General features: G+C 37.0%; 1 protein-coding gene across 1 annotated transcript in view; it reads right to left on the bottom strand.

Annotated features, from left to right (window-relative positions):
• ANKS1B (ankyrin repeat and sterile alpha motif domain containing 1B) overlaps nucleotides 1–26,704 on the bottom strand; it is a 467,048-nt gene that overhangs the window by 304,791 nt on the left and 135,553 nt on the right. Inside the window, exon 10 of the mRNA XM_074902674.1 lies at nucleotides 20,260–20,425. Coding sequence (XP_074758775.1) covers nucleotides 20,260–20,425 — 166 coding nt within the window. The remainder of the gene's footprint in view (nucleotides 1–20,259; nucleotides 20,426–26,704) is intronic.

Below are 26,704 nucleotides of genomic sequence, written 5' to 3'. Positions count from 1 at the left end.
TGCTATACAGTTGCCATATACTTTTTTTTTTTTTAATGGTTTTTTTTTCGTGGCTTTTCCATGTTTAAAAGGTTTGTAGTGAAATGACTGCACTTGCCTAGACAGATATTTCATAGATTTCTACACTTCCCTTGTCTCAGCATGTACATCATGCTTCTGGAAGTTCAATGAAAAGCACAGGTATAGTTACAGGTGCCAAAATATTTTTGTTTATTTCAGTCATTCACTAAAAAATTGAACTCCTAGCAGTCCTGTAAAAAGAGGTCCTCAAAAAAAGAATGATAAATATTGGGGATGCTTCTGCTTATTTTTAAATTTAACTCACCAGTGTGAGGCCACTGAATAGTATCATATGCACGACTTACTATTCCATAAGGATTTTTCTATTGTCCAAAGAGAAAAACTAAACTGTGGTGTGCAGAGAAAGTATTCTACTATTGCAAATGCAATAGATGATTAGTGAATTAGGCTACATTTTCAAATTATCTCAGAATATAAACTGAAGAGTGATGAGAGCAAGTGCTCTCAAATAATTTCAGTAATACTGATTATAGCCATACTCCTCAGGGATCAAACTCAATAAATAAAGTAGTCTTGAAGATAAACCTTTCAATATGCATCTATCTTTAGTTGCAATTAAATTTAATTTATGGACAAAATTATATTTTCATGAGCTTCAGTTCTTCTGAAGAATCAATTAGTTAATAAAGCTTTTTATCAGAACACTGAAGTCAAAAGGCTAACCAAAATATTTTAAAGCCAGAGAGCTAGAAACGATGTTTTAAAATGTTTCAATCTCCAGTTATTCTTATTTAAAGTATCTAAATTTTTGAGCGACTTCATAGAGCTCAACTCTCACTCTGAAAACGTATATTTTTGTATTTAATATATATTTACATAGAAGAAAGTATTTTGTTCCAAACTAAATATGTCTATTTTATCCAGTGTAACAGTATACTCATTAAGCATTAAGAATTTGTCTAGCAGATAGTTTGTACTACTAATCCAAGACAAGTCAGAATTCAGGGAATTTTAAAAATCTTTGCTGTTCATTCTGAAAGCAATATGGAAGTATCTGTACCAGAATGGACCACTTATCTAGCCCAATATTTTGCCTTGATAATGTCCAAATGATTTGAAAAAGTTACTGAGGCTAATTTTGGAATATCACAATCCAGTTTTCAATCATTAACAACTAATCTGTGGCACTACAGCATTATAGTTTTTAGTAACTAAAAAACCCCAAACACTTGACCGTATTTTTTAATTTCCAGATTATCTTTTTTGTAATTAACATGCCAAACAATTGTGCCATATATTACTTTTACATATTTTTATTTATACTTAGCATTTTATTCTGAAAAATACTCAAATTTTATCCTTTTTACTAATACTCCTGCATTAATTTATCTCTGCTGCAATTTAGATGAAATTATATATTATAACAGCATTATATATTTACGTATTAGTAAGCTTACCTTCTGACTGACAGAGCAGGATTTACATAATTCCTGCTCTGAACGTTTAGAATCTTCTATACACAGCATATTAAATTTAGTTACTATCACAGTGTGCAGTGGTTTTCTCTTCTTGTTTTAGTTTTAGGTTCTCTAAGATCCACAGCCTAGATCTGCAGATTTCTTAAAATTCTTCCCATTAAGTATTCCCACTAATGCAACCTACTACATTTCTTATAGAGACCACAGGTACGGAATTTGGATAGACCCTTGGAAATTTTGAGAACTGCAGTCAGCTATATAATGGAATGATAAAGATAGCACAAAACTTTACATATATTGAAGGGGTACCATTGTTTGTATTTGCTATTGATAGTAAATGAATAAATCACAACTTCTAGACCATGCAACTTCGACTCATTTGTTTGACATAGAGCCAAATCAGTATATTCAGAGAAGAAGGAATATTCCAACATAGTGGGGCAGAAACGAAGTAGTTGATCCTATCCAACCACTAATACCAGAAGACTACTAAGTATGCTTTTTGGGGCAAGATTTATGGTAAAAAACATGGCTTAAAACTATTCAGTATTCCTTAACTTCAATTCTTAAACTACAACAAAGAATTACAATCAAATTACACTGGAAAACAGGTAAGTATTTAGCCAAAAGAAAAGGCAGGATTCACAGAATTCTTGTCACTCTTACTGCCAGAATTCCTAACACTAACGATTTCCTATCGCAGATTCATTATTCCATTAGAATATGAGTCACAAATGATCGCACAGGGTGTTTATCAGGCTGATATCTAGAAGCTGGACAAGCAATTTATAAATATATTGCTTTTTGTTTGCAATGGCTTCACAAGGCATTTAACACTAAATTTATCAGTGGCAAATCCTTGTTGAAGTTATTACAAGCTGGATGAGAATAAGCCTGAAAGAGAACTTCTATAATCAGAAAACAAAATTTTTGGCAAATTTTACTTACACAATATTCACAGAAAGTTTTGATTTTTTTTCATAATAATGTAAGACAGAAATAAGTGTCAAAATAATGGAAATGTTTCTGAAGAAAAAAAATTTAGTTTCAATCCTAGCACTACTGGTAAGAAGCTGGTTTTATTTGTGCTATATTATTTAAGTATCTTCCAGCAGGGAGGGAATGATATCTGAAGGAAAAAATGAACAGCTGTAGCTGGAGTCGGAAGAATATTTTTACTAAGCTGGTTTTAGTACCCCCATCCAGAACAGATACTACTGCATACAATGATATATTGTGCTATACAAAAAATAATACACCCTGCCCTGGAGCAAAAAATATGAAATGGTCCTTCTGAAGACTTTTCCTTCTTTCTGAAAACGATAAAGCAACTGAGTGTGAAAATATTCTTTCATATGGGTGCTTCCAAATCTGTAGTATTTGAAGGCATATCAGAAGAAAAGGAAAAGACTAGTTTGATATCCCGTTGCTGTAGAAGATTATTCTATCATGAGCTGCAAGTAAAGATATGCTTCATGTGTACACTTGTGGATTGGCAATACAAACTCATTCCCATCCTGTTTTGATATATAGCAAAATCCTACATCTCTTGCACTCTTCAGATTTCCTTTTGAGGTCGCACAAAAACAAAAACGGTATGAAAAGAAAAAAAGGAAATCTCTGTAAAATAACATAGAAGGAAACTTTTTGGCAGCAAGCTACATACTGCCATCAGGACTAGCAGATGCAGAAAGGGAGACAGAAGCAGAGAAAATGGAAGTAAATGAATGGCTTTTATTTAACTTAAAATAGAACAGGAGGGGAAATCTTTACCTTTTTTTTTTTACAGAATGCAACACTGATTACCTTCACTAGGAATCAATGTTTTTCAATTTTTTAATCATCTCTGACACCGAACAAAACAAATAAATCTGTTCATTATGTACAAAAATGGTTTATATTAGTAATTGCTTAGTATTTTCACAAATATTTTGATTTTAACAAAATTTAGCAAGCTATGCCAAGATTTTTGCTTTCAAAATGTACTCAAGTTAGTAGAAAAGTTTATTTTTAAAAAACCCTCAGGAAACATCATATTCACATGAAAAAGTGATTTCCCAATAGAACACAATTAAAGGTATTGAAAAATTATATACAACAACTTAAATTTTTCACAAAATTGTCACATTTAAGTTGTTACTTACTGGAGAAGTAAAGATAGTAGAAATAGGGTATGATATTTTATCCTAAAACACAGTATTTCAGATCTGATTCTAGTCAATGCTGAAATAAAATTATTAATATGCATATTCAGTTGATTGTATGATATAAGCTAAAAGCATAGCCCAGTTTTGATGCAGTCAAGGACTAAAAAAAATCCTCCTAAAGATTATCAGTCAGAAGGGCCAGCAAAACATTTTTGGTTTGTTTGGCAGTGAGTAGAGGGGGCAGTTGTTGCTATGCTAGGTCTACTATAACTGTAGAAAAGAGTGCAAGGTTTCTAATTGCTTTCAAAAGCCAGTGACTCTTCACTACAATACTTGAAAAAGCACAGTAACTGTGTGGCAGTAGATGATCCCTACAGAGAGAAATGATGGAAAGGAGGAAGGGGGAAGCAGGCAGAGCTATAATCCAGAGACTTCAGTATCTGTCAGCAGAGCCACCAAGCTGACATATGAATGCAGTGTATAGCTGCTCATGAATCTTCTGACAAATAATTTTCACCAGATAAAAACTGATTAATCCAAACTGATTTTCTTGGGGAAATGTATCGTTTTCTGGAGCAGGATGGAAGTCCTGGTGTGTATTTGCAAGAAAGACTAATGGGAAGAAAAAGACAAAGACTGTAAGGCAAGTGTTCCACAAAGCTGATGTTTTCCATCATTCAGTTCTTGGGTCCTGCTGGAGCTCAACCTTATCTGACAGAGCGGGGCAGGGATTGAGTTCATATTTCTTGGTCTGACATGGAGCTGGGATGCAGATAGGATGTGAAACACGGGCTCAGCACTGAATAGCATTCTCACATCCCATGATACAGATGTAGCCACTCATATATAGCCTGGTACTTAGGTTCTCAGCTTGATCTCTCACATCCCAGAGAAGTGCTCTGATATGGGACATAGAAATAGAAGGGATTTCCCAAGTCATCAAATCTAATACCTACAGTGCAGGCATCCACCTAATAACAATCGTGCTACAAGGTACCTGTAGACTACAAATATATTCACCATCTACAGCAAGTCACAAAACACTCCGTAATAAAATGTATCAAACCTGCAACCTTTAATACAAAATGTAAAAAAAGCCTGAAAAATAACACGAGGATCAGGAGAGATCAGGAGCATTATTAATGTCATAACTTTCTACAACAGCTGAGAACGTCTAGATGATCCTAAGATACGTATATTGCAGTGTTTCATGATTAATCATTCAGAGTTGAGCAGCTTTATCATCTGAAATTGAGAGACCAAAGTGGAGAAATTCATCTTCCACAAAAGACATCTGAGTTCAGACATATATCTATATTGCATTTCCAGTGTTTCTGAAAACCAGCTTAGCTTTTTTTATAGTACTTGAACTTTATTGCATTATAGATATAAGTCAAGTGAAGCAATAACTTTTTAGCACTGGGTCTCTCAAGTTTTAGGACTCAGTTCATCTTAATGCAAAATAGCACAATAGGCAAAGCCTTGAGTGTAATAGAATAAGAAGTGTGAAGTCAAGACAACTGGTTCTCCCCAACTTCTAATATGGAGTAAGATTCACCCAGAAAAGTTTGTAGAAAATTCAATTTAAGGTTTGTAGAAAATTCACAGGTGCACCAGGAGACGTATAACATTATCTAAATGCGTACTGAAGATCCCCATGCAGTGCTATACCCATTATACAAGCTTACTAGATGCATGTAGCATGTAAACAAATTTATGGCGAGATGAAGTTTTACTATTGATACTAATATTAGCAATTCAATGTGTTTTATAGCAATACTACTCCTACTGCCACTTATAAAAGGTACTACCACATCTGCTCAATTATAAAACAATCTCAGCAGCATTTTGAAGAACAGGATTACTTACTAGAATGGAATATGTTGTATATGGTCTATGCATATTCCTTCCCTGACTCAAAAGTACTTGCAAAGGATGATGCAATAGTCATTTAACAAAGAAAAACTCAAATCCTGCTAAATATTATTTGCATTTGGGTTTTAAAATGCAAAAGACCTCAAACTAATTATATTCCTTTGAATTATTGTCTTGATTTGGAAAAGGAGGGTTGTCTGACAGCATGCAGTCAAGTGTATAATATGATCATTCTAGACGGTAATCACACCGGGATGGGTGAAACTGAGTGTTGGTCAGAATGCATGCACTTTAAGGAGCACTTATTTGCAAAAATTGCCCCAAACTCTCTTTTTTTTTTTTTTTTTTTTTTTAACTGTAATTTAATGAAGAATAATAAAAAGTAATGAATCATCAGAAAATGTTTAACATATGTCAAGCAGCAGCCTTTTCCTCCTACTTCTCAGAGAAAATGTTAGCTAGTCCTTTGGAAAGTGGAATTACTTTAACAATGTAAACATATTTACTGGAACATACTGGATGGGTAGAGACCTGCATGTATTCTGGTAATGAACTGGCCACATGGTAATGGTCATTCCCATGTGCTTTAACTTCAGAAATGACAGAGTATTTTTAAGAATAACATTTCATTGTTAAGGATGTTATCAGAGATGTTACCCAGAGGAGCATATGATGGGGAGCAATTATCTTAATTATATACTAAAAACCTCTTAGAGGGATGATAAGGTTGTAAAGGAAAGTACATTAGAGCTGTGATATGTAAGAATTGACATGGCTTGTGCAACCTCAATTCAGCCTCCTGTGCATATGCATTCTGAAGAAGTCTTTAATTATTATTATAATGCTGTTTCTCCACAAGACCTCTGCTGCATCAAGGACATAAAGAAGTGGGGGAAATGGACAATGGAGCAAAAAAAATTAGGGCACATGACTCCAGAAATGTGGCAGGAAAAATAATATTATAAAAAATAGAGATGTGAAATATTTTCCCTAAATATCAAACAGAAACTCATATTAAAATATGCTCATATGAAAATATCCAAAGGGAATGTTAAATGAGAGTTACTAAAGCTAGAAATTTTTAATCAACAGATCTATGTAATCTGCATCCAAAAGATCTGGGAAGAAGTTATCTCAACAAATGGTACAGCTTCTTAATAGCACTTGGAATATTAATAAGATTTGAGAAGACTAAAAGGGAGTTAATGGAGTAACCTTAGTAGTTTTAGGCTTTTTGACTGACACCAGGAATAATGGAATAGCTGATATGGAACACCATTAATAATAAATGAAAAAAGGGGTAAAAGTCATGTAAATCAGCAGTGCTTCAGAGAAACTGAATCTTATTCATTAACCTGTTTTTTAAATGAAATTATAAGTTTAATACAAGTAAATAGAGTTAATTTGACATTTACTTTTATAATATATTTGGGTTACCATTACATTAACGGTATTAAAATTTATTGAAGTGGCCTATGTTTGCAACTAAGGTAATTTTAAAAAATTAATAATGAATGGTTCCAGAGGTATGTGTATGAGAAATATCTACTGTATATATCACTCACTTGCTCTTTCCAGACTACCCAAATGAAAAAAAGGTAACAGTTTTACCCATTTTTATCCTACAAATAGGATCCCACTGGGGTGTGGGAACTGAGAGTCAAAAAGCCTGTATAAACCTTGTTTCTCTTAATTGGCATTAGATAGGATGCACCTGTCCCAGAAGGGAAAGAGGATTTGGGGGCAGGAGTTAGTTGGGCTCATTGAGAGAGCTTTAAACTAGATTTGAAGGGGGAAGTGGGGAAAACATCGGCCCATCTAAAGTGCATGTATACCAATGCACACAGCATGGGTAACAAACAGGAGGAGCTTGAAGCGGTGATGAAACAGGAAAATTATGATGTCGTGGCTATTACAGAAACATGGTGGGATGTCTCCCATGACTGGAGTGTGCCAACTGATGGCTACAAGCTCTTTAGGAGGGACAGACAGGGAAGGAGAGGTGGTGGGGTGGTGCTGTATGTTAGGGACTGTTATGATTGCTTCGAGCACAGGTGTAGTGAAGACAGGGTGGAGTGTCTGCATTAGAATCAGGGGGAAGGCCAACAGGGCAGATGTAGTAGTAGGAGTCTACTACAGGCCACCCAACCAGGACAGAGAGGTGGATGAGATACTCTATAGCCACTTAGGAGAAATCTCACAATTGCTTGCCCTTGTTCTTGGGGGTGACATGAACTTCCCAGACATCTGCTGGAAATACAACATGGCAGAACAAGACCAGTTCCGGAGATTCCTGGAATGTGTGGGAGAACTTCCTGACACAGCTGGTGAGGGAACCGACCAGAGAAGGTGCCCTGCTGGATCTCCTCTTTGTGAAGAGAGAAGGACTGGTGGATGATGTGGAGGTTGGAGGCCGACTAGGGCACAGAGATCATGAAATTAAATAGAGTTCTCTATTCTTAGAGAGGTCAGGAGAGAACTAGGCAGGACTGACATCCTGGACTTCCAAAGGTCTGACTTTGTCTTGTTTAGGCACCTGCTTGTCAGGATCCCCTGGGAGACTCTCCTGAAGGGTACAGGGGCCCAGGAAGGCTGGGCGCTCTTTAAGAAGGAAGTGTTAATGGCACAGGAGCAGGCGGTCCCCAGGTGCTCTCAGAGAAGCCAACGCCAGAGAAGACCACCCTGGCTGAACAGGGAGCTTTGGCTGAAACTCAGGGAGAAAAGGAGAGTTTACAGCCTTTGGAAGAAGGGGCTAGCCACACACAGAGATTACAAAGAGGCTGTGAGGCTATGCAGGGTGGAATTCAGAAGGGCTAAAGCCCAGCTGGAAATTAGTTTGGCCTCTGCAATCAAGGATAACAAGTTTCTGTAAGTATGTCAGTAGCAAATGAAAGACCACGGAAAGCCTCCATCCCCTGCTAGATGAAGGAGGAAATTTGGTAACCAGTGATGAGGAAAAGGCTGAGGTGCTTAATGCCTTCTTTGCCTCAGTCTTTAATGACAAGGTTAGTTGTACTGATGAAATCCAGCCTCCACAGCCAGAAGACAGACTGGGAGAATGACCCCCCTGCAATCCAGGAGACAGTCAGTGACCTGCTGCATCACATAGACACACACAAGTCTATGGGACCAGATGGGATACACCCGAGGGTGCTGAAGGAGCTGGCTGGGGTGCTCGCCAGGCCACTTTCTATCATTTATGAGCAGTCCTGGCTGACTGGGGAGGTCCCAAATGATTGGAAATTGGCCACTGTGATGCCCATCTATAGGAAGGGTCGGAAGGATGATCCGGGAAATTACAGGCCTGTCAGCTTGACTTTGGTGCCTGGGAAGCTGATGGAGCAGCTCATCCTAAACACAATCATGCAACACATGAGGAACAACCAGATGCTCAGGCCCAGTCAGCATGGGTTTATGAAAGGCAGGTCCTGCCTGACAAACCTGATCTCCTTATATGACAGGACGACCTGCTTATTGGATGAGGGAAAGGCTATGGATGTAATTTACCTTGACTTTAGCAAGGTTTTTGACACCGTTTCCCACAGCATTCTCCTGGCAAAAAGGGCTGCTTGAGGTTTGGACAATCGCACACTTTGCTGGGTAGAAAAGTGGCTGGATGGCCGGGCCCAAAGAGTTGTGGTGAACGGAGTTAAATCCCGTTGGCGGCTGGTCACAAGTGGTGTCCCCCAGGGCTCGGTTTTGGGGCCACTCCTGTTTAACATCTTTGTTGATGATCCAGACGAGGGGATCGAGTGCACCCTCAGTCAGTTTGCAGATGACCCCTGGTTGGGTGGGAGTGTTGATCTGCTCGAGGGTAGGGAGGCTCTGCAGAGAGACCTGGACAGGCTGGAGCCATGGGCTGAGGCCAACTGGAGGAGTTTCCATAAGGCCAAATGCCGGGGGCTGCCCTTGGGCCACAACAACCCCCAGCAGCGCTACAGGCTTGGGGAGGAGTGGCTGGAGAGCTGCCAGTCAGAGAGGGACTTGGGGAGGTTGATTGACAGCCAACTGAACAGGAGCCAGCAGTGTGCCCAGGGGGCCAAGAAGGCCAATGGCATCCTGGCTTGTGTCAGCAATAGCGTGGCCAGCAGGGACAGGGAAGGGATCTGACCCCTGTACTCGGCACTGGTGAGGCTGCACCTCGATTCCTGTGTTCAGTTTTGGGCCCCTCACTACAAAAAGGACATTGAATGACTCGAGCGTGTCCAGAGAAGGGCAACGAAGCTGGTGCAGTGTCTGGAGCACAGGTCGTACGGGGAGCGGCTGAGGGAACTGGGGGTGTTTAGTCTGGAGAAGAGGAGGCTGAGGGGAGACCTCATCGCCCTCTACAGCTACCTGAAAGGAAGCTGCAGAGAGATGGGTTTGAGCCTCTTTAGCCTAGTAGAAAGCGACAGGACAAGAGGGAATGGCCTCAAGTTGCGCCAGGGAAAGTTCAGACTAGTTATTAGGAAGCATTTCTTTCCAAACGGGTTGTTAGGCGTTGGAATGAGCTGCCCAGGGAGGTGGTGGAGTCCCCATCCCTGGAGGTGTTCAAGTGTAGGGTCGATTTAGAGCTTAAGGATGTGCTGTAGGTGGGAACTGTGCTAGGAGAACAGTTGGACTAGGTGATCTCCAGGGTCCTTTCCAACCTAGATGATTCTGTGAATGTTTGTTGTTGGGATTCTGAAACCTGACAGTGAAATGGGCAAGAATGAGTCAAGAAGGTATGATACTAGGAATGGTGATCACCGAATGCTGCCACTGCGTGCTTCTCAGCTTGTGATACTGGAGTTATATTTTTGCTTTGCTAAATAAATTCTGCTTTTTTTCAAAAGGCAAGAAGTGAAATGAAACAAAAAAAAACAGGCCTTTTTTTTTATTCCCAACAGCAAATAATCAATTTTTAACATAGTGCTTTGCAGTTAGTTTGCTCTGCCACTCAAGTGATGGCAAAATTGGAGGATTTCAATTTTCTAGTTATTATTAATAACAGAATTTTATGATAACAGAAGTCTGTCCAGATACAAATTTGCTCTGTTTAAAATAGAGAACAATTAAGGAAACAGCTGTATTAGAGGAACCTATGGCTTTATCTCATGCTCTCCAGGACTGCTTAGAGTGGAAGCAGACGGTGGATGGACTATTACTGAAATCTTTTATCATTCAGCTTCTCTCATTTATTCATTTGTTCTGTTAATAGATTTATAATTCAAGTCACACCCTAATAAAAATGGTGCCTATAATGTACCACAAGAGTTGGGTTTTTTTTCATCTCCCTTTGTAATTTCTCTCAAGAAAGTCAATTCCCACACTGTATGAGAAATCAAAACAATAAAGAGTGGATATGTTTTCTTCTTTAAACATTAGATAGGGGATATATGCACTGTTGGTATAACTCTACTGACAGCATGCTACAGACATATCAAGAAAGAATATGGAACAGGATCTGTATACATAAAGTGTATATGGATCACCTGGATCTTCTTCTGTGGTATCAGAAACCTGGCTTACCTGAACTACCTAGGAACAAACTTCACTGTAGAAAGAATTTTCAGGCTGTCTCGCTCACCTCCTGAAACGTACCCAAAGATAAATAAAATGGATCATAGCTTGCACATGTTGTCAGAACATGATTTTAGGGAGGTTGCTAACTGGGGAGAAATCAGATATGCACATTGCAGTGACCCATCTACAGCCACTTCTAACTATAACAGCTTTATACTACCTTAAGAGGTACTACCTCAGACAAAATCAGAAGAAAAGGGAAATATTCTCACAGACAGTACCTCATTTTTCATCTTATACTACAAGACACACATTCTTCCTGATACCATATCAATACTTCACTGACTATTTCCTAATTTTAACAAAGACTCTTCTTTTGGAAGATATATACAGTGAAAAATTAACTCAACTGAAATCAATGGCAAAACATACCCTAACATCAGTGAGGTTAGGAATATATGCCAGCCTCTGAGACTCAAATCACTCGAAGACATACTGGTCAAAATCAGTAGGTTAATAACACCTGTCAACAAAACAGTAATCAACATAGGACCAGAAGCACAGGTGAACTGTGCTCCTCTAAGAGATATACTATTTAAAAAGCTAATCTAAATCATCTTAACTGTACTCCAAGAACTATGATAATAATATTAGAAATAGAGAAAATGGGTATGAAAATGTCATGATAAAACAGAACTCCGAAGCTGCCCATATTTTGGGAACTTGTACTTAGAAAAAATAAAAATAAATATAAAATGCCAGAAAATACTTACAAATAGAAAATAAACTAGAATCCTATAATTGATATTATAGGAACAACTATATCAGCAAACACTCTCCAGGCATAATTTTCAGAAATATTTTCTTTTACATTTTTGAAGGGTGCTTAAAACAAGTACTAGCTGTACTGAAGAAAAAACAACAAAATAAATGATAGAAGAGCTATTGTATTTTTTATTCTTCCATCAGCACTCTCTTAACCTTTATTAAAATGCCACATGAAATTAAAAAATCCAAACTGCAAACATATGCTAGTGCATTAGACAAAATTGCTTCTGATAAGAAGTGTGCACTCTATCCTGTGGCAGTAGGAATGACAAATATGAAATGTGTCATCACTGAAACAGTCAGGAGAAGGTTAGTTTGGTTTCCAATACACTGTGTTCTGGCAAAGATTTATATCTTGAAGCTCTGTGATCCTCACATCTTTATAAATTAACCTGTTAAAACAAGTAAATTGAGAAATTCTAAACCATAACCAAATTGTCTCCGTATGGTTCAAACACACCATGGTTCAAACCTTCAAGAAGACTAAGAAGAGCTGAGAAAAGGTATGTATAGGTCTTATAACTAAGTCTGGGCATTGTATTTCACTATGAAGAAGTTATTGACTGAAAAATACAGCTGAAAATTGCTTGATAATTTTCAATTTTCACTTTAAAGTAAATGTCACTAAAAAGCGGGTTAATAAACAGTAAAACAAAAAAAATATTTTCAGCTGGAATAAATATAACATTTAATTGAAAAAATGTATCTGTTTTTTAGTTCAACCCCTTCAGATCTTCTTATTATCCTTATAACCCCACTATCCTTTTCTTACACAGAAAAAGGGAAGGGTATTAGGGCACAGTATGTAGACAATATCGTCCAGATTTCTATAGAGGCCAATACCTTAAATGGGTGCATGGGTACAGGAATAAGATAAAATAACCTGAACATACTGTGATACAGAGTACACACCCTTGGAAGACCTCTATGCAACACTTTACCAGTCTTTGGGGTCCTCTAGCCACCATGACAAGGCAGTACATAGACAACATGTAAAAGGAGAGTAAGATTTTCAGAATCATTCAGAGGCTGCCCAGAATTGCTTCTTGAAGAGTTGCTAGAGAGCTCTGACTTAGACAAAGACACTATGTTAGGGTTCCTCTGTCTTGACTTCAGTTCGCCATGAATACACTAAGATTGGAAATGAGAAGCTTCTTAATCACTAGAACAGAAATCAGCAGTCCTGAAACAGACTTCTCTTCAGGCACAAAATCCCAGCTATTTTAAAGATGTATCTTGAGAGGTTTATTAAAGGAACTACACAAAGGCTAGAACCTGATTTTCTCTCTTTAAGGGGAGTATGCTCATCATGTCAGGGCACTGTGAGACTCTTACTCATTCTTCCGGGCCTAAGAATCTTTTTCTGTGCTAAAGGAAAAGGGGGATTAGACTGTACAAAAGACCTTGAGAACTGGGAAACTTCACTTAATAATGGGAACATTTTTCTAAGGCCAAAAATTACTTAGAAGAAAAACCAGCTGCTGCCTAAGAAAGACTTCAGCTATTAGGTTGTTATGGAAACACAAGCCTCTTTTGTAAGTTATATACACCAAACCAATGCATGGTTCACATTACAATGCACACCTATGCTTTGTGTTCCTTATTTGCAAGCTCTGAGTGGCTCTTCAATTCGCACTCAACATACAGATTAATTATACCCTTTGGAGATACTGTCTCCTTGAGTAATAGACAAAAGAATACATCATGTCAGTCCCTGAGGCACTAATAAGATTTAATGGCCCTGACCAGCCTTCTGAGGTTCTCCACTCACATCCCCCTTCCTGGAGACACCATTTCAGCTCAGCCGAGGGCCTTTAGTTCCTGCCTGAGCTCTGCTGAAGGAGTGCCTGTCTTGTGCTTGTGCTTATGCCTGTGCCTGTGGCCTGCGCATCCAGATCCCAACTCATGGGCTGACTTCCCAGCTTGACCTTGGACCTGGTCTTGTCATCATGAACATTCCCAGCTGTGTAGGTTTAATTCCTGCCGGGATCTGAGAGCACGTTGCCGTTGCCCCTCCCCCACCCACGGCCGGTCGGGCTGGAAGTTAGGCACAGACCTGGGCTAAAGTAACAAGGAATTTAATACAACAGAGTGATAGAACAATCTGAACAACAACAGTAGCAATTATAATAACAATAAACAGCAATAACAGTGAGCAAGATAAAAGATATACAGAGAAATACCGGTAGCTGGTTTACGGACAAAGGATTCCCGCCACCGAGCCCGCCAAAGAGCAAGGTGAAAAAGGTTCCGCCCCTGGACCTGACGCCAGCATGGTATGAATAACCCGGCTGGAGATCCCTTCCCCCTCTCTCTCTGTTGGGAAGCTTAACCCTATCCTAGCTGAACCAGGACACCAGCCATCATCAGACCTGATCCTGATCTGCATACGGACTTTCTAGTTTGACTTTAGATATACCTCATCAGCACACACTTGCTTGATGATCTGGGCTCTTAGCTGAACCTGGCCATGATCTCTAGGTCTGCTTTGCTCATGGGTGGTGACATAGGGCCCTGACTAGTGAAGCCCCTGCCTTGTCACCCATGGTAGTCCCCTTCACTCCCAGCTCCCCATCCCTAAAAGAGCATCTGGCCTTTGCTGCTCCCCATCAGGCCTGAGACAGTACTTTGGAAATTCAGCACTCATGGCAGGTAGGTAGTAATGATTTTGAATATGCACCACAATATCAAAAGCTTTCATGGACAATCAGTTGTTTCAGAAACACTGGTGTCAAATTAGGCTAAATTTCATAGGCTCTAGCTATATTCAGACAGTTCCAGACCAACTGTTATATATTGCAGTTACACAGCTTGATAAGAGACTCCCTCCTTTATTATGTTATTCTCTCTACACAGCTAAAACGATCTTCCTTAAACACTGGAAGTATTTAATCCTGAGGAGTTAGACTGTAGGTCACCTGTTTAGGTGCACTATAACCTGCTGGTTTAAAAAGCCAGCTCAAATGAAACACAGCTCTACTAGCTCAAACTTTCTGTTTGAAGCAATTTGGGTGAGTAGACTTCAGAAGGTTAGTGCATGATCCTTCAGATCAATTATGGTTTCAAAATGATGAAGCATGGGTAACTAAGTCTAGCCTCTTGAATTTCTATTCATCCAGGCAATTTTGTATATCTGGCAGTGTGATGGTTCCTTCTTATGGGCACTTTGCACTAGTTTGCTTATAGCAAAGATATTTGCTATCTTATCTCAATCTGGAGAACTGAAATGTTCAAATATTCAGGGTAGGTGTTGTGAAGATTTGTTCCTCAAGTCAGTCAGAAACTGATGACATGACAAACAGTACTTTATTTACCAAGCCAAGTACTTAATGATTTGGGAAACTATATATTTAGAAGACTCATATTTTAATTCTGATTAAAATGTTATCACAGCTAGGCCATTTTTCAGTTCAGCTTTCTAAAGAACTGTCTCCTAGGTATCAGTATGATACTGCTGACACAGCATTATACTGTAGACACAAGAATGCAAGTAGACATGAACTGACACACTGGCTACAAATTTCAGGTTAATTTTCACTGTAATGACAGGAGAGGGATGCCAGGCTGAGGAAGAAAAAAACACTGATGTTGCAGTAGATAGGCCATATTAGGGATAGTTTGGTAAGTTGTAGTAATTCAGTGACAAGCATTTTTTGTTAGTTTCCCTGCTGTGATTATGGAGATGTAAGAAAAAGGTATCATTAATTACAGGTTTATTATCTTGCATGGTCCTCTTTACAAGTTAGTGGTATTTAAGTGCAAATTAAGTCATTTTTCTAAATAACAAAGACATCATGACTGACAAGAGCAAGATTTCTCCAAAGTACATTTAGCTGGGTAGATGACCAGAACAGCTGCTAAGATATCTCTTCCTTTATGTTTCAACTCCTTGCCTTGTGTTTGTCTGCTACAGGCTAGTGACAACACATCACATATCTAAGGACATTTTTATCCTCTTGACAGAAGCTGGATAGATGCAACTGGGTAGACTAGTTGTACCAGAGCTATCTTTAAAATCACTGACTTGGGAACTGCTGACTGTGCAGTGGCTGGAAGTTCAGCAGAAGTGAAGCCCCTAAGTATTTACCTTATTTCTCAGCTGGATTTTGCAGCCCACACTTCATTCACAGAATCAACTAGGTTGGAAAGGACCTTGAAGATCATCCTGTCCAACTGTTCACCGAGCACTGACAGTTCCCAACTACACCAGATCCCTCAGCGCTAAGTCGACCCGACTCTTAAACACCTCCAGGGATGGGGACTATTTGATACAGCTGAGCGGATTCCAGAGTTTAAGATGGCTCACTGAGGTCTCCTTGACCTGCAGCCACAGTAAAATAATATAACTGAAAAGAAAAAAAAAAGGTCTTTGAACTAGAACTCCCTTATCCAAGGATGATTTTCATGCAGTTTACAGACAGGAGTGTCTCTTCATGTTATTCGGATGCTGTATTAAAACCTTTGTTAATCTGCATGGACAGATCGATTTTCCCAAAGGAGGTTTTTTTTTTTCACCAAGTTATTCATGGAATTAGGTTTTGAAAAGTTCTCTCTAATTCCTAATGATACTTATTGAGACCTAAAAATATTTTAAGTATTTTAATGTATATATAAAAATATTTTAGTACTGGCCATCATCATTGACTATTATTAAAAATTTAGCATGTAGACTGCCACCTGGTGTTACTCCTAGGGAGTTTCTGCAATAGAAACTATAGAGACAGACTGAAGGAGTTAAGATCTCTCTATTGAGGTGCATGCACACTTAACTCCAATGAAAACAATATATTTATTAACATTTCTTCTGTAATGTAGCTCAGATTTCATTCAATATTTCTGCTAAATAAAGTGTGTGACATTATGAGGTGCAAGAATGGAGTATGGTACAAAATGTCCAAGCTACCAAGGATGCAAGTCTGTAAGGGTCTTCAACAGCACAAGCCCCAATGCTGCATAATGCTGCACCTAAACTTCTGCTACCAGGATTCTAGATACGAGATAACTGATCAAAACCACACTAACTTCATGATGATACGTGACAATGCCTACTTTAGCATTAGAATAATCCAGTGCCTTAAGCTTTAGCCATTTATTAAAAGTTTACACCTTTTCCAAGATGATATGTTGCTACAGTTCACAAAACTTAATTACGTCCTTAAGATAAAAAGGGCAATATTAACGCATGCCTCATGAGCTAATAAAATTTCATGGTTATTTTTCAAGGTTAACTATGTGTTTTCTTTTTTAAATCAAGGGCAGTCTAAAAATTAAAATTACTAGTAGAAATGTCTAGTTCAAGGAATAAAGATGCTGTTCTGAAATAGCCAAACAGAAAGATTAGTAAGAATGATTCATGGATCAATTAATTTATGAAATTAATTTTATGACATTGATTCATGAAATTTTAAATCTAGATTTAGATTTTATTTAGAAAAAAAAAATTGTCTAAAAGAGTGAAGTATCTCAGAATATTCCTATCAAGTTTTACCTGTTAGTTTAAAAGCAGAGATACTGAGACAGATATGCTAGTATACTCTGTCAACCTTGTCCTATCAATCCACCGCAGAAACAGCTTAACCTAAACTCATACAAACATGTAGTCATTTTTACTCTTAGATCAGTCCTAATTAGAAGCAATTGTTTTAAGTGCCAGCATAAATCAACGATGTAACTGTTCTTCCTATATAAACCTATTTTCTTGCAAACAGAAATAAAACTCACATAACACAGGATTTCAGAAGTGGAAGTAACAAACTTTATGACTACTTTTATTTCCTTTCTGCTCAGGTTTTCTCCCTTTTATCTAACAATCCTTTACCATTTGGTGCATGGAGTTCTCATCCTCTGCTATTCCCTACTAGTTCAAGAATAAGATTCAGGAAATTAAAAATAATGTGGAGAACTAGGGAGCAGGCTGTTTTTTCCTGCAGTGGATCAGAGAATGATGACTTGCAAGGTGACTATTCCCAACTTGTCAGGAGTTTACTGACAGGGCAGATAGTAGTTGCAACATGCAACTCTACAGCTTGAAAGGCTAGCAGGAGTGACCTTTCTTCTCAATACAGGAAAGAAGAATTTTCAATCATTGAGTGCAGTCTCATTCTACTGCCAAGAGGTAGTAATGCTGCAGACAGCGGGGAGAGTTGATCAGTGTCCTACAGCATAGGGAAAGGAGACTGACAAATGCAATTTTTTGTTCAAAGTGCTGCCTCATGCTCTGAGATGAACTCTACACATGACATAGTACAGCAATTTGAAACAGTACTCCCGAAGTCAGCATGTCTCAGTAATACAAAACCAGGGGAATTTGGAAAAAAATGCATGCAAATTAGATATTTGCTTCAAATGAATGATCTCTACAATAATAGATAACTTATTCAAGCAATAAATCTGTATGAACTGAAGTGGCAGGCTGACATTCACATACAATTTTGCATAGTGTTAAGTACCTTATAACTGTGAGTGACATGGCTGATTTCATCTGGGCCATTCATAGTAAAAAATAACAGGCAACATGATTGCAGATATGGCTTACAAGCCAGGCTGGTTAAATAACTACTACATTTATAGCTTAAAATAAAATCACCTTTTGGAATCTGTTTATCTATACAGCCAAATGTTCTCCTCAATAAAATGCCAAGGAAAAGATCATAGTGGTATATGGAAAACTAAGACAGAATGAATTACAGTACATTTGTATTGTCAATTCATTGATCTTGTTAGATCTTATAAGGATGATGGGTGCCCTCATGTCCTATAGCTTCCTTAGTTATTCTCTGGGCCTCTGATACACTCCATATTTAATCATACGCAAAACATATTTACACGCCATATTTAATCGTACGCAAAACGTATTTCCAGATAAAGACCTAAAAATGTTCTTTTTAGGATCTGTTTTTCATACTGATGTTAATGGACTAACTATGCCTAAGAAAAATGTCTATGTTTAGCAGACAGCACGCTTCCAAAGGCTGGTATTTTAACTAGTGAAAAGTCTATCATATTTTTAGTACTAATTACAATGGAATGCTTTAGTAGTTGAGCCCCGTTACTACAGAGGCAAATAACGAACTTCCTTGGCTAATTTATGGGGTAGGGATATGGCAGTCTTCCTATTGCAATAAGTATGTTTATGGTGATTAATCAAGCAGAAGTCTGAAAACCAAGGATAATTTGGCATTTTCTTCCTTTACTGAACAACAACTTGTAACACTGTCCTGCACACTCTGCTAAGTTTTTAGATTATCAGAGTCAAAAAACCATGAGCGACATAAACCTCCAGTTACACAATTAGACATGCTGATGTTCGAGTCAGATTCTGGTCCACTCTATGAAACTGCTATAAAGATGCTATCTTATTTTGTGCCACCTCTTAGATCACTGTTCATAATGCAGGTTCCCTCAGGTCTTCTTTAGCCCAAATTTTATGGAGAGGTAAGAATTATGATCCACTCCACCTCACCTCCCAGACTCCAGAGCTGTATCATGATATCTAGCCCTTATATATACTATGCCTGATATTGCTCTGGCACTCTTCCAATACTAGTTCAGCTGTGAAATCAAGAAGGTGCTTCCCCTTACACAGATTAGATAGGTATAATGATGTTAGTCAACAATCTGTCATTCTTGTATATTTCCAAAATCATGATTCATAATCAAGATAGCACAGGTCAAAAAGTCGAATTCCCATTTCAAATAGGTCTGTGTTGCTGAGAACTGTCACTTGTCAAAGCAGACTCTTAGTCCAATTACTTATAGCAAAATAATTATATTCTGAAATTTCTGTACCAGGTGGTGACTAATGAAAAATTCAAACAAGGTAATGGAAGACAGCATACAATTTTGGAGAACACAGACAGAGTCTTTACAGATAACATAATTAATCTGACTCAATAATTCTATTGTTTTTTAACTATTGTAACTATTGATATTCAAACCTGTATAATACAAATAGCAGTCTGCTGAACTGTCATTTAATATTTCTATCATTTCTCATTCACTGTTTCATTTTCAAAAACACAGCAGATCTTCATGTTACATGAAAATACAAAGTACTTAAAATTTTGAATTAGTTGTACAATGTTGCTGAGCACTTCATTAAAAAACAGAAACAGGTTAGTAAATAGATTACTGCAAAAGGATGGTCTTAGAGAAATTTGATTTCTAATTTGACTTTTTGCAATCTTATACCTTTCTAGGAAATTATTTAAACCTCTGCTTTGTTTTCCATTCTACAGCATTTTGCTATTAATCTCTATATTAAGTTCTTACGGTAGCTAACAGAAGACTATAAACATACTGTGATAAGTAAACAGAGTGCTGTATTCTTAAAACTATTAACTATATATGTTCTATATATAATTATATATGTTCAATAACATGACACTTACACCAAAGACTATGTAAAGGATTGTTTGGTGATTTACCTGGTCTTGAGGAAGGAACTCTTGCTATCTCTAGGGAACAAGGTTTTTTGGTCACTGCTACGTCTATTGAATCACAAAGACTGCTGTCATTTTCTGAAGGAACTGCATCCAGAGGTACAGAGGATATTGCTTCCAATGCATAATCTCTCTTCTTTGAATAAGATTCCTGAAATGCAAAAATTTAAGTAGGTAAGAGAGCTATTTCTCAGATGACACAGGAAAAGAACCAGGTTCAAATAACTCTGGCTGGCAGGGTTTAAAATTCAGCAAATTAAATACTACATCGAAATTATAACAGACTGGAAGAATTACTCACATGCTAGAAGATAATGTTTCTTGTTTCTTTAAATTTTTGTACAATATAGTTCTTGTTTAGTTACAGAAATGTCTTTATTCATGAAACTAGCAAAATCTCCAACATAACTGGTCTTGCCATACCTGTTTGGCTAGGTTCTAATTCAGGGAATGTCTCTTATCCAATTTTTTTTTTTTTTAATTATAGCTCATTAAAGTGACAATTACATTAATTATTGCAATTACTTTCTCTTTGGGGATGGTTTTACAATATGTTTATATTAGAGATAAGAAAGCTAAGATATGCCATCTACATTTTGATGGCAGAATTCCAGGTTGTGAATGAACATGAATTACTGCTCTGTATTTTGAGTGAACAGCAGTAACAGTGCAAGGTCCCTTAACAGTGATACATAAAGTGAATTCCCATCATTAGTAAATGCTGAGGGAGGGAAAAAAGAATTACTCAAAAACTTTGCTGGTACACTAAACTGTCCAATCAAGCAAACTGTCTCTGCTTCAGAACGTGAATAAGAAGATATCATATTGTTTCACCAGAGTTTCTTGAATTGTGATTTTAATCTCAGCAGAAAGCAGTTGCATGGGCAAAACTGTATTTCAACATCTTTCTTACACTGGACATATGGATGCCTGGGAAAGTCAAGCACCTCACATCAATCAGATATGATATAATAAAATACAAAGGGCCAGAAAGCACTCTGACAGTTAGATATTATCATAGAACTGCTCAGAAAATGATTGAAGAATGTGATGACTACAACAAAATGTGGAATAACAATTTCTTCAAGAAAAACTCATATTTCCTACAGTAAACTATGTCTGTAGATAACAGTCCCTTTTTTAGGTAAATTATTTATACTGTTAGTGGATCATTACACACCACAGTTTTTGCAGTTTTTCCTGCTCATTGTGTTGTGATGTGATTTTTATGAGAGTTCATAATCTGGTAATAACTCAAGGCCTCTCAAAGGATAGGGTTGACATGGTAGCAACAGGAGCTCCACTTCAAAATTCTACTTGATGACTTCAGTAGAATCAAATTTTAAATTTTGAATTAATTCAGTTTAAAGTTTAAAATCTGAATAAAGAACTTGAAGATGAATACAGGAAATGGTTAACAGGGAAAAAAAATCATACAAAATAAAAAAAACAGAATACTAACAAGCATTTGTAGTAAAAAATGAATATGTACTAGCAAACAAGACTAGTGGTCAGTATTCAAAAAACATGCCTAAAAGAGTAATGCAATTGTGTCTCTACCTCTTTTATCCTTTCCTGCTTATGTGTAACCAGAGTATGAGCTCTGTGCATTAGCAATCTTACTGATATACACTAATAGTAACTAGTTTCAGCTAGTGGACTCTAAAGATGTTTAGAAAAGGTCATAAGTGGGTTTACTGCAGCTCCAAATACAACTTTTTAAACTTAAGCCATGTCATTCCTTAAATTAAGTTAATAGAAAATTATTCCTTCAGGCCCCATCCTGTAAAACCAAACCAAAACGCTATTTTTTTAAAAATCCTGCAAATAACACTTGCATAAAATGAAGCATGGATATTAGGGAGAGTAAAACTTAAGAAGTTTACAAACACACATTTTTATTACTGGAAAAAATGTGCATGAGTTGAAACCTTAGGTTTAAATTAGAGAAGATTTTTTAAATCTTGCAATTTATAAATAAGAGCACTGTTAAGTCTGTATTACATTTCTGCCTTTTTATCACAATAAATATAGAAAATATTTCTCCCTAGACTGCACTGTATAATGTGGAGGCATTGAAGTGGTTGAAGTGCAACTGCAGGACAGGTCCTTCCTACCTTGAAAAAAAAAATCATTTCTACCTTGTCCATTTAAGCCTGCCATAAAAAGACAGAGGCAAAAATTTATTCAACAAAGCAATGACTAAACCAGCAAACTTCACTTTAATCCCTGTACATGCAAGTTTCTACAAGAGTAAGTCAGAATGTCAAAACCCTAGTAATAGTAAATTTGCCTGGAGAAACCTATGAAGAAATACTGCAGCCTTAATATTGTCACCAAACACTGAAGTGAAACCCTGCTCAGCTCCTGAATTCAGGTACATTAAAGAAACAGTAAAAATTGATACACAAAACATAAGAATAGACATTGGATCATACTTCATGTATATGTCACGCAATACTCTGTCTACAAAGGCAGCCAACAGTGATGGCCTAGAGAACAGGGAGACCATCACAAGACTAGGACAAGCAAGTACTAGTACTTCTCCTACAACTCTTTGAGGCTCCCACACTTCATGATCAAAAGGTTCTGACTTTGTTTTGTGTGTCCACCAATGAAGTTTTCTAAAATTCCCTTCTCAAGTTTCCTTCAGAGCACACGTCACTTTTTACAGTTAGCATGCACTCCATATTGGTTTTAGTTATCTCACCAAGTTTGACATCCCTAATTCTTGTGCTTTAGAAGGTAATGAATGGTTGTTCTCTACTTATCCTCTCCTTGTGATAGAGGTCTGTGAAATCACAATTCCCTTGTCTTCTCCTTTAAGGAGTGAGAAATTCTAATCTACTCACTCAGTTGATCCAGGCTTTTGACCATGTCTATCACTCCTCACCCCCAGAGTCTTCAGTGATGTGGCAGGGATCAGATTTTCACATGGCATTCAAGATGAAGGTTCACCAAGTATTCATACTGACATAACGATCTTCACTCTTTTGCACCCTACTCCCTTCTTAATTGTTCTTCACATTCAATTTTATTTTCTGCATGTTATTCAACATTTTGTAAATAACATTGCAAGAATATAAATGTCAGAGAAGAATAAATAAAATTTATGAGGTTACTGAGAAAGTGGTTGGAAGTAAATTACTGACCAGTAAATTCTTCCTAAATCTCTCCCTAATAAAGCAAATATGATAACAGTATGCCAAGCAGAACTTATATAAGTTGGAGTCAAAAAAGAATTGTCAATACTTTAAAAAGGCTGGAATTCTATTAACTGAAGATGATAAGCCTTAATTAAAAAGTGCATATGTAGCAAAAAGAGACAAACTTCTTATTGCTGGAGAAAAACAATGTAAAGTCTTATGGTTGCTGCAATATGTTCTCCATTTTTCTGGTACTGAGCATATTCTAGAAATTCTTCTAAACTCTAAACTAATTCAAGTTAGATGTTAGCAGAAGACAAAATTGTCTTCAAGTATCGGGCATCAAGCAGTGTGATTCTGTTTTTTTCTAGGATTAAAAGCTGTTCAACATTCTTCTCAATATCAGTTCTGTTGTCTCACCTCACCCACTGCAATGAGCAGTAACTCTACAAAAATCCTACACATCCTAGATATTTTCATCTGCATAATAAAATCTTCCAAACAAATATTCTTCCATTATAGTTGAATAATCTTGAGTCCTGAAATCAAAATAATTTTTTTTTTTTTTTAATTAGAGATTTTTCAATCTCAGATTTCTGTAAACTATTCTAAAAAAATCAAAGATGACACCGGTAACCAGCACTTTTAAGTCAGAATAAGTTCTTATTTGAAATTACAACTTCATAAAAGTGCTGGGCTGCCAGTACATTAAAATAAGTATTTTTGTGAAAAAGATAAAAATACATACACAATAGAAATGACAGAAAAAAGAGAAGACTGAGAGCAGATGAGTCACCAGGAGAGCGTTAGAGAACAGTTGTCCATACATAAAATACAGATTTTTGCCTTGTAGAAAGAAACAGCAATGTGAGATTGAAGTTGCACAGCACATGCCAGGGACACACCAGACACTTACTCAGGCCTCCACTCAGCTGGGTCTCTTCTGAGCATAAGCTTCATGGTATAATACCTATCATATGTAACCTGAAACCTAAACATGACTAGAAAATAGAAAGGGGGAGAGAGGAGGATGTGGTTGTTGATCAGTGGGAATTAATTTACTTCTAAAATATCTAAATGGCTATTGCAAAAGGTTATATACAAGTGTAAAACAATATTTCATAACATGAGTAAACCTTCAAAAACTACATAATGTTGAGTTGGGCCTTTTTTCCACATTTCTGACAAGCTTCTAGCTACTCTTTGCTTCTGCCTTCTAGATACTCTTACATTCCTTATAAGAATCAGTTTGAAAGATGTATGCTCAAGGACTGAGATATAAGCAGTATATACAAATTTCTGTTTGTATGACCTAAGAATAAAATGATAGAGGCTCAGTAGGCGTCTAATCTGAACTGACATTCTAAAAGAAGATAGAATTTGTACTTAACTGAAAATTTTTCATACCATCCATCTCCTTTCCTGTAGAAATCACATCAGCTGAAGTTTTATTATTTCCCTAGTACACGGGACAACGCATCGGAGTTAGACTTCACTGCCAGATGAGCAACAGCAGAAAAGCTGTTCTCTAAAGATGTACATGTCTTTCCTCATAGTGATAATTCATGTAGGTATGCTGTGTCTCACCAGGCAACTATTAACTTATTTATAATTTTAAAATTCTGAATTTATTAACAGTTGTCTTGACCTCCTGGAGTCTATGTCACTCACAGTTGAAGGCCACACTGCATCATGTTATTTGAAAAATTCCTAGATATGGATTTGCTCTGCTCTCTCTTTTGATATTTGACTTCATTGCCATTAAACACTAACTGTCCTCACAATTTATGTAAGACACCAAATAGGAAAAGGTTAGAAGAAATAGTTATTTTAGCCCTAAGGCACTTTATAGAAAGTAAGGTGAGCAAGAATGACCCTATGCACATTTATACTTAAAAATATGTTAAAGACATTTGGTCTAGAAAGAGAACGATTAGGCGGCAGTTTCAATGGTCTTAAATTATATTTTCAGATAATTCAGACTTTAAAAAAAACCTTTATGGCTAAAATTATTGATTATCTGCAAACATATAAGAATAAGAAATGCAAGTAAGATACCCAAGGTTTCCTTTCTTCTGAATAACAAACATTAGAGGAGAAATATTCCCATAAATGTAGAAAGCAAGAATGATATATATCCATCATCTTTAGAAAATTTCTTTTTCATTTATGTAGTTAATGAGGACCTGCTATTAAATTCTAACATACCCCTCAAGATCCACCAGGTTATTTTATCTTCTCTCCCGGCCTGCTGCATGCCAGAGGACCATTGCGAAGAATCCAAGTGGCTCTTCTTCCATCATACTGGGATAAATTCTGCCTAGTTGTTGTTTAGAAGAGTACTATGATACTCCTATTAATAAAACTTTGGAGAGTTACTGATCCTATACACTCAATAGCAACCCAAAACTGATGATTGAGCAATGTCTATTGTATTTGTCTCCTTTATGTCATAGAATCACAGAATGGTTTAGGTTGGAAGGCACATTAAAAGGTCATCTAGTTCAATCCCCTGCAATGAACAGGACATCTTCCACTAGACCAGGTTGCTCAGAGCCCCACCCAACCTGACCTTGAACATTTCCAGGACAGAACATCTACCACCTCTCTGAGCAACCTGTTCCAGTGTTTCACCTCCTTCATTGTAAAAAATTTCTTCCTTATATCTAGTCTGAATGGATTTGCATCAAACATACTACTCTGTTTGCAAACAGACTGATGTATAACATTGTTGGATTGGGACTCTTCACACTGAAATATTCATGGTAAGTATGCAAAGATTGCTGAGAGGAATCAAGAATTCAATCAAGAAAGAAGTCCTGACCAGTGACTGAAGAAAATTAGGGTAGTTTTTTAACATGCAGCAAGGTGGTAAGGAGAATGTCCAAACCTTAAGGGCGTTGTGTGAGTTTGTCACAACGATATACTGTGCAAAAAAAAGTGAAAGTATTTCCTATGTCATCATAACCCAAAACCACAATTAGATAGTGAAATATTTCTTTTGACTGCCTCTTCATTGAAAGAAATCAGGATTATTACTATAATTTTATGGCTAGTAATAACACTTTTATCTATTACTAATAATTTAACCCAAGTAATTTTTATAATATCGTGTAATTAGAATAATTTTTCATGAGTCAAACTATGATAAATGTTCATTGTTATGACAGCTAGAAACACTTGAATATGTAATTTGTCATAGAACAGATAATAAGATTCATGATATATTACAGAATCTGGAAAATCCCCAATAGTCTCATTTAAGTGTAATGACACTGGAGGAT

Source organism: Athene noctua, chromosome 3, assembly GCF_965140245.1.
Source record: "Athene noctua chromosome 3, bAthNoc1.hap1.1, whole genome shotgun sequence".
Taxonomy (NCBI): domain Eukaryota; kingdom Metazoa; phylum Chordata; class Aves; order Strigiformes; family Strigidae; genus Athene; species Athene noctua.
The sequence above is the reverse complement of the archived record's forward strand: the minus strand, read 5'-3'. Positions and strand labels throughout refer to the sequence as shown.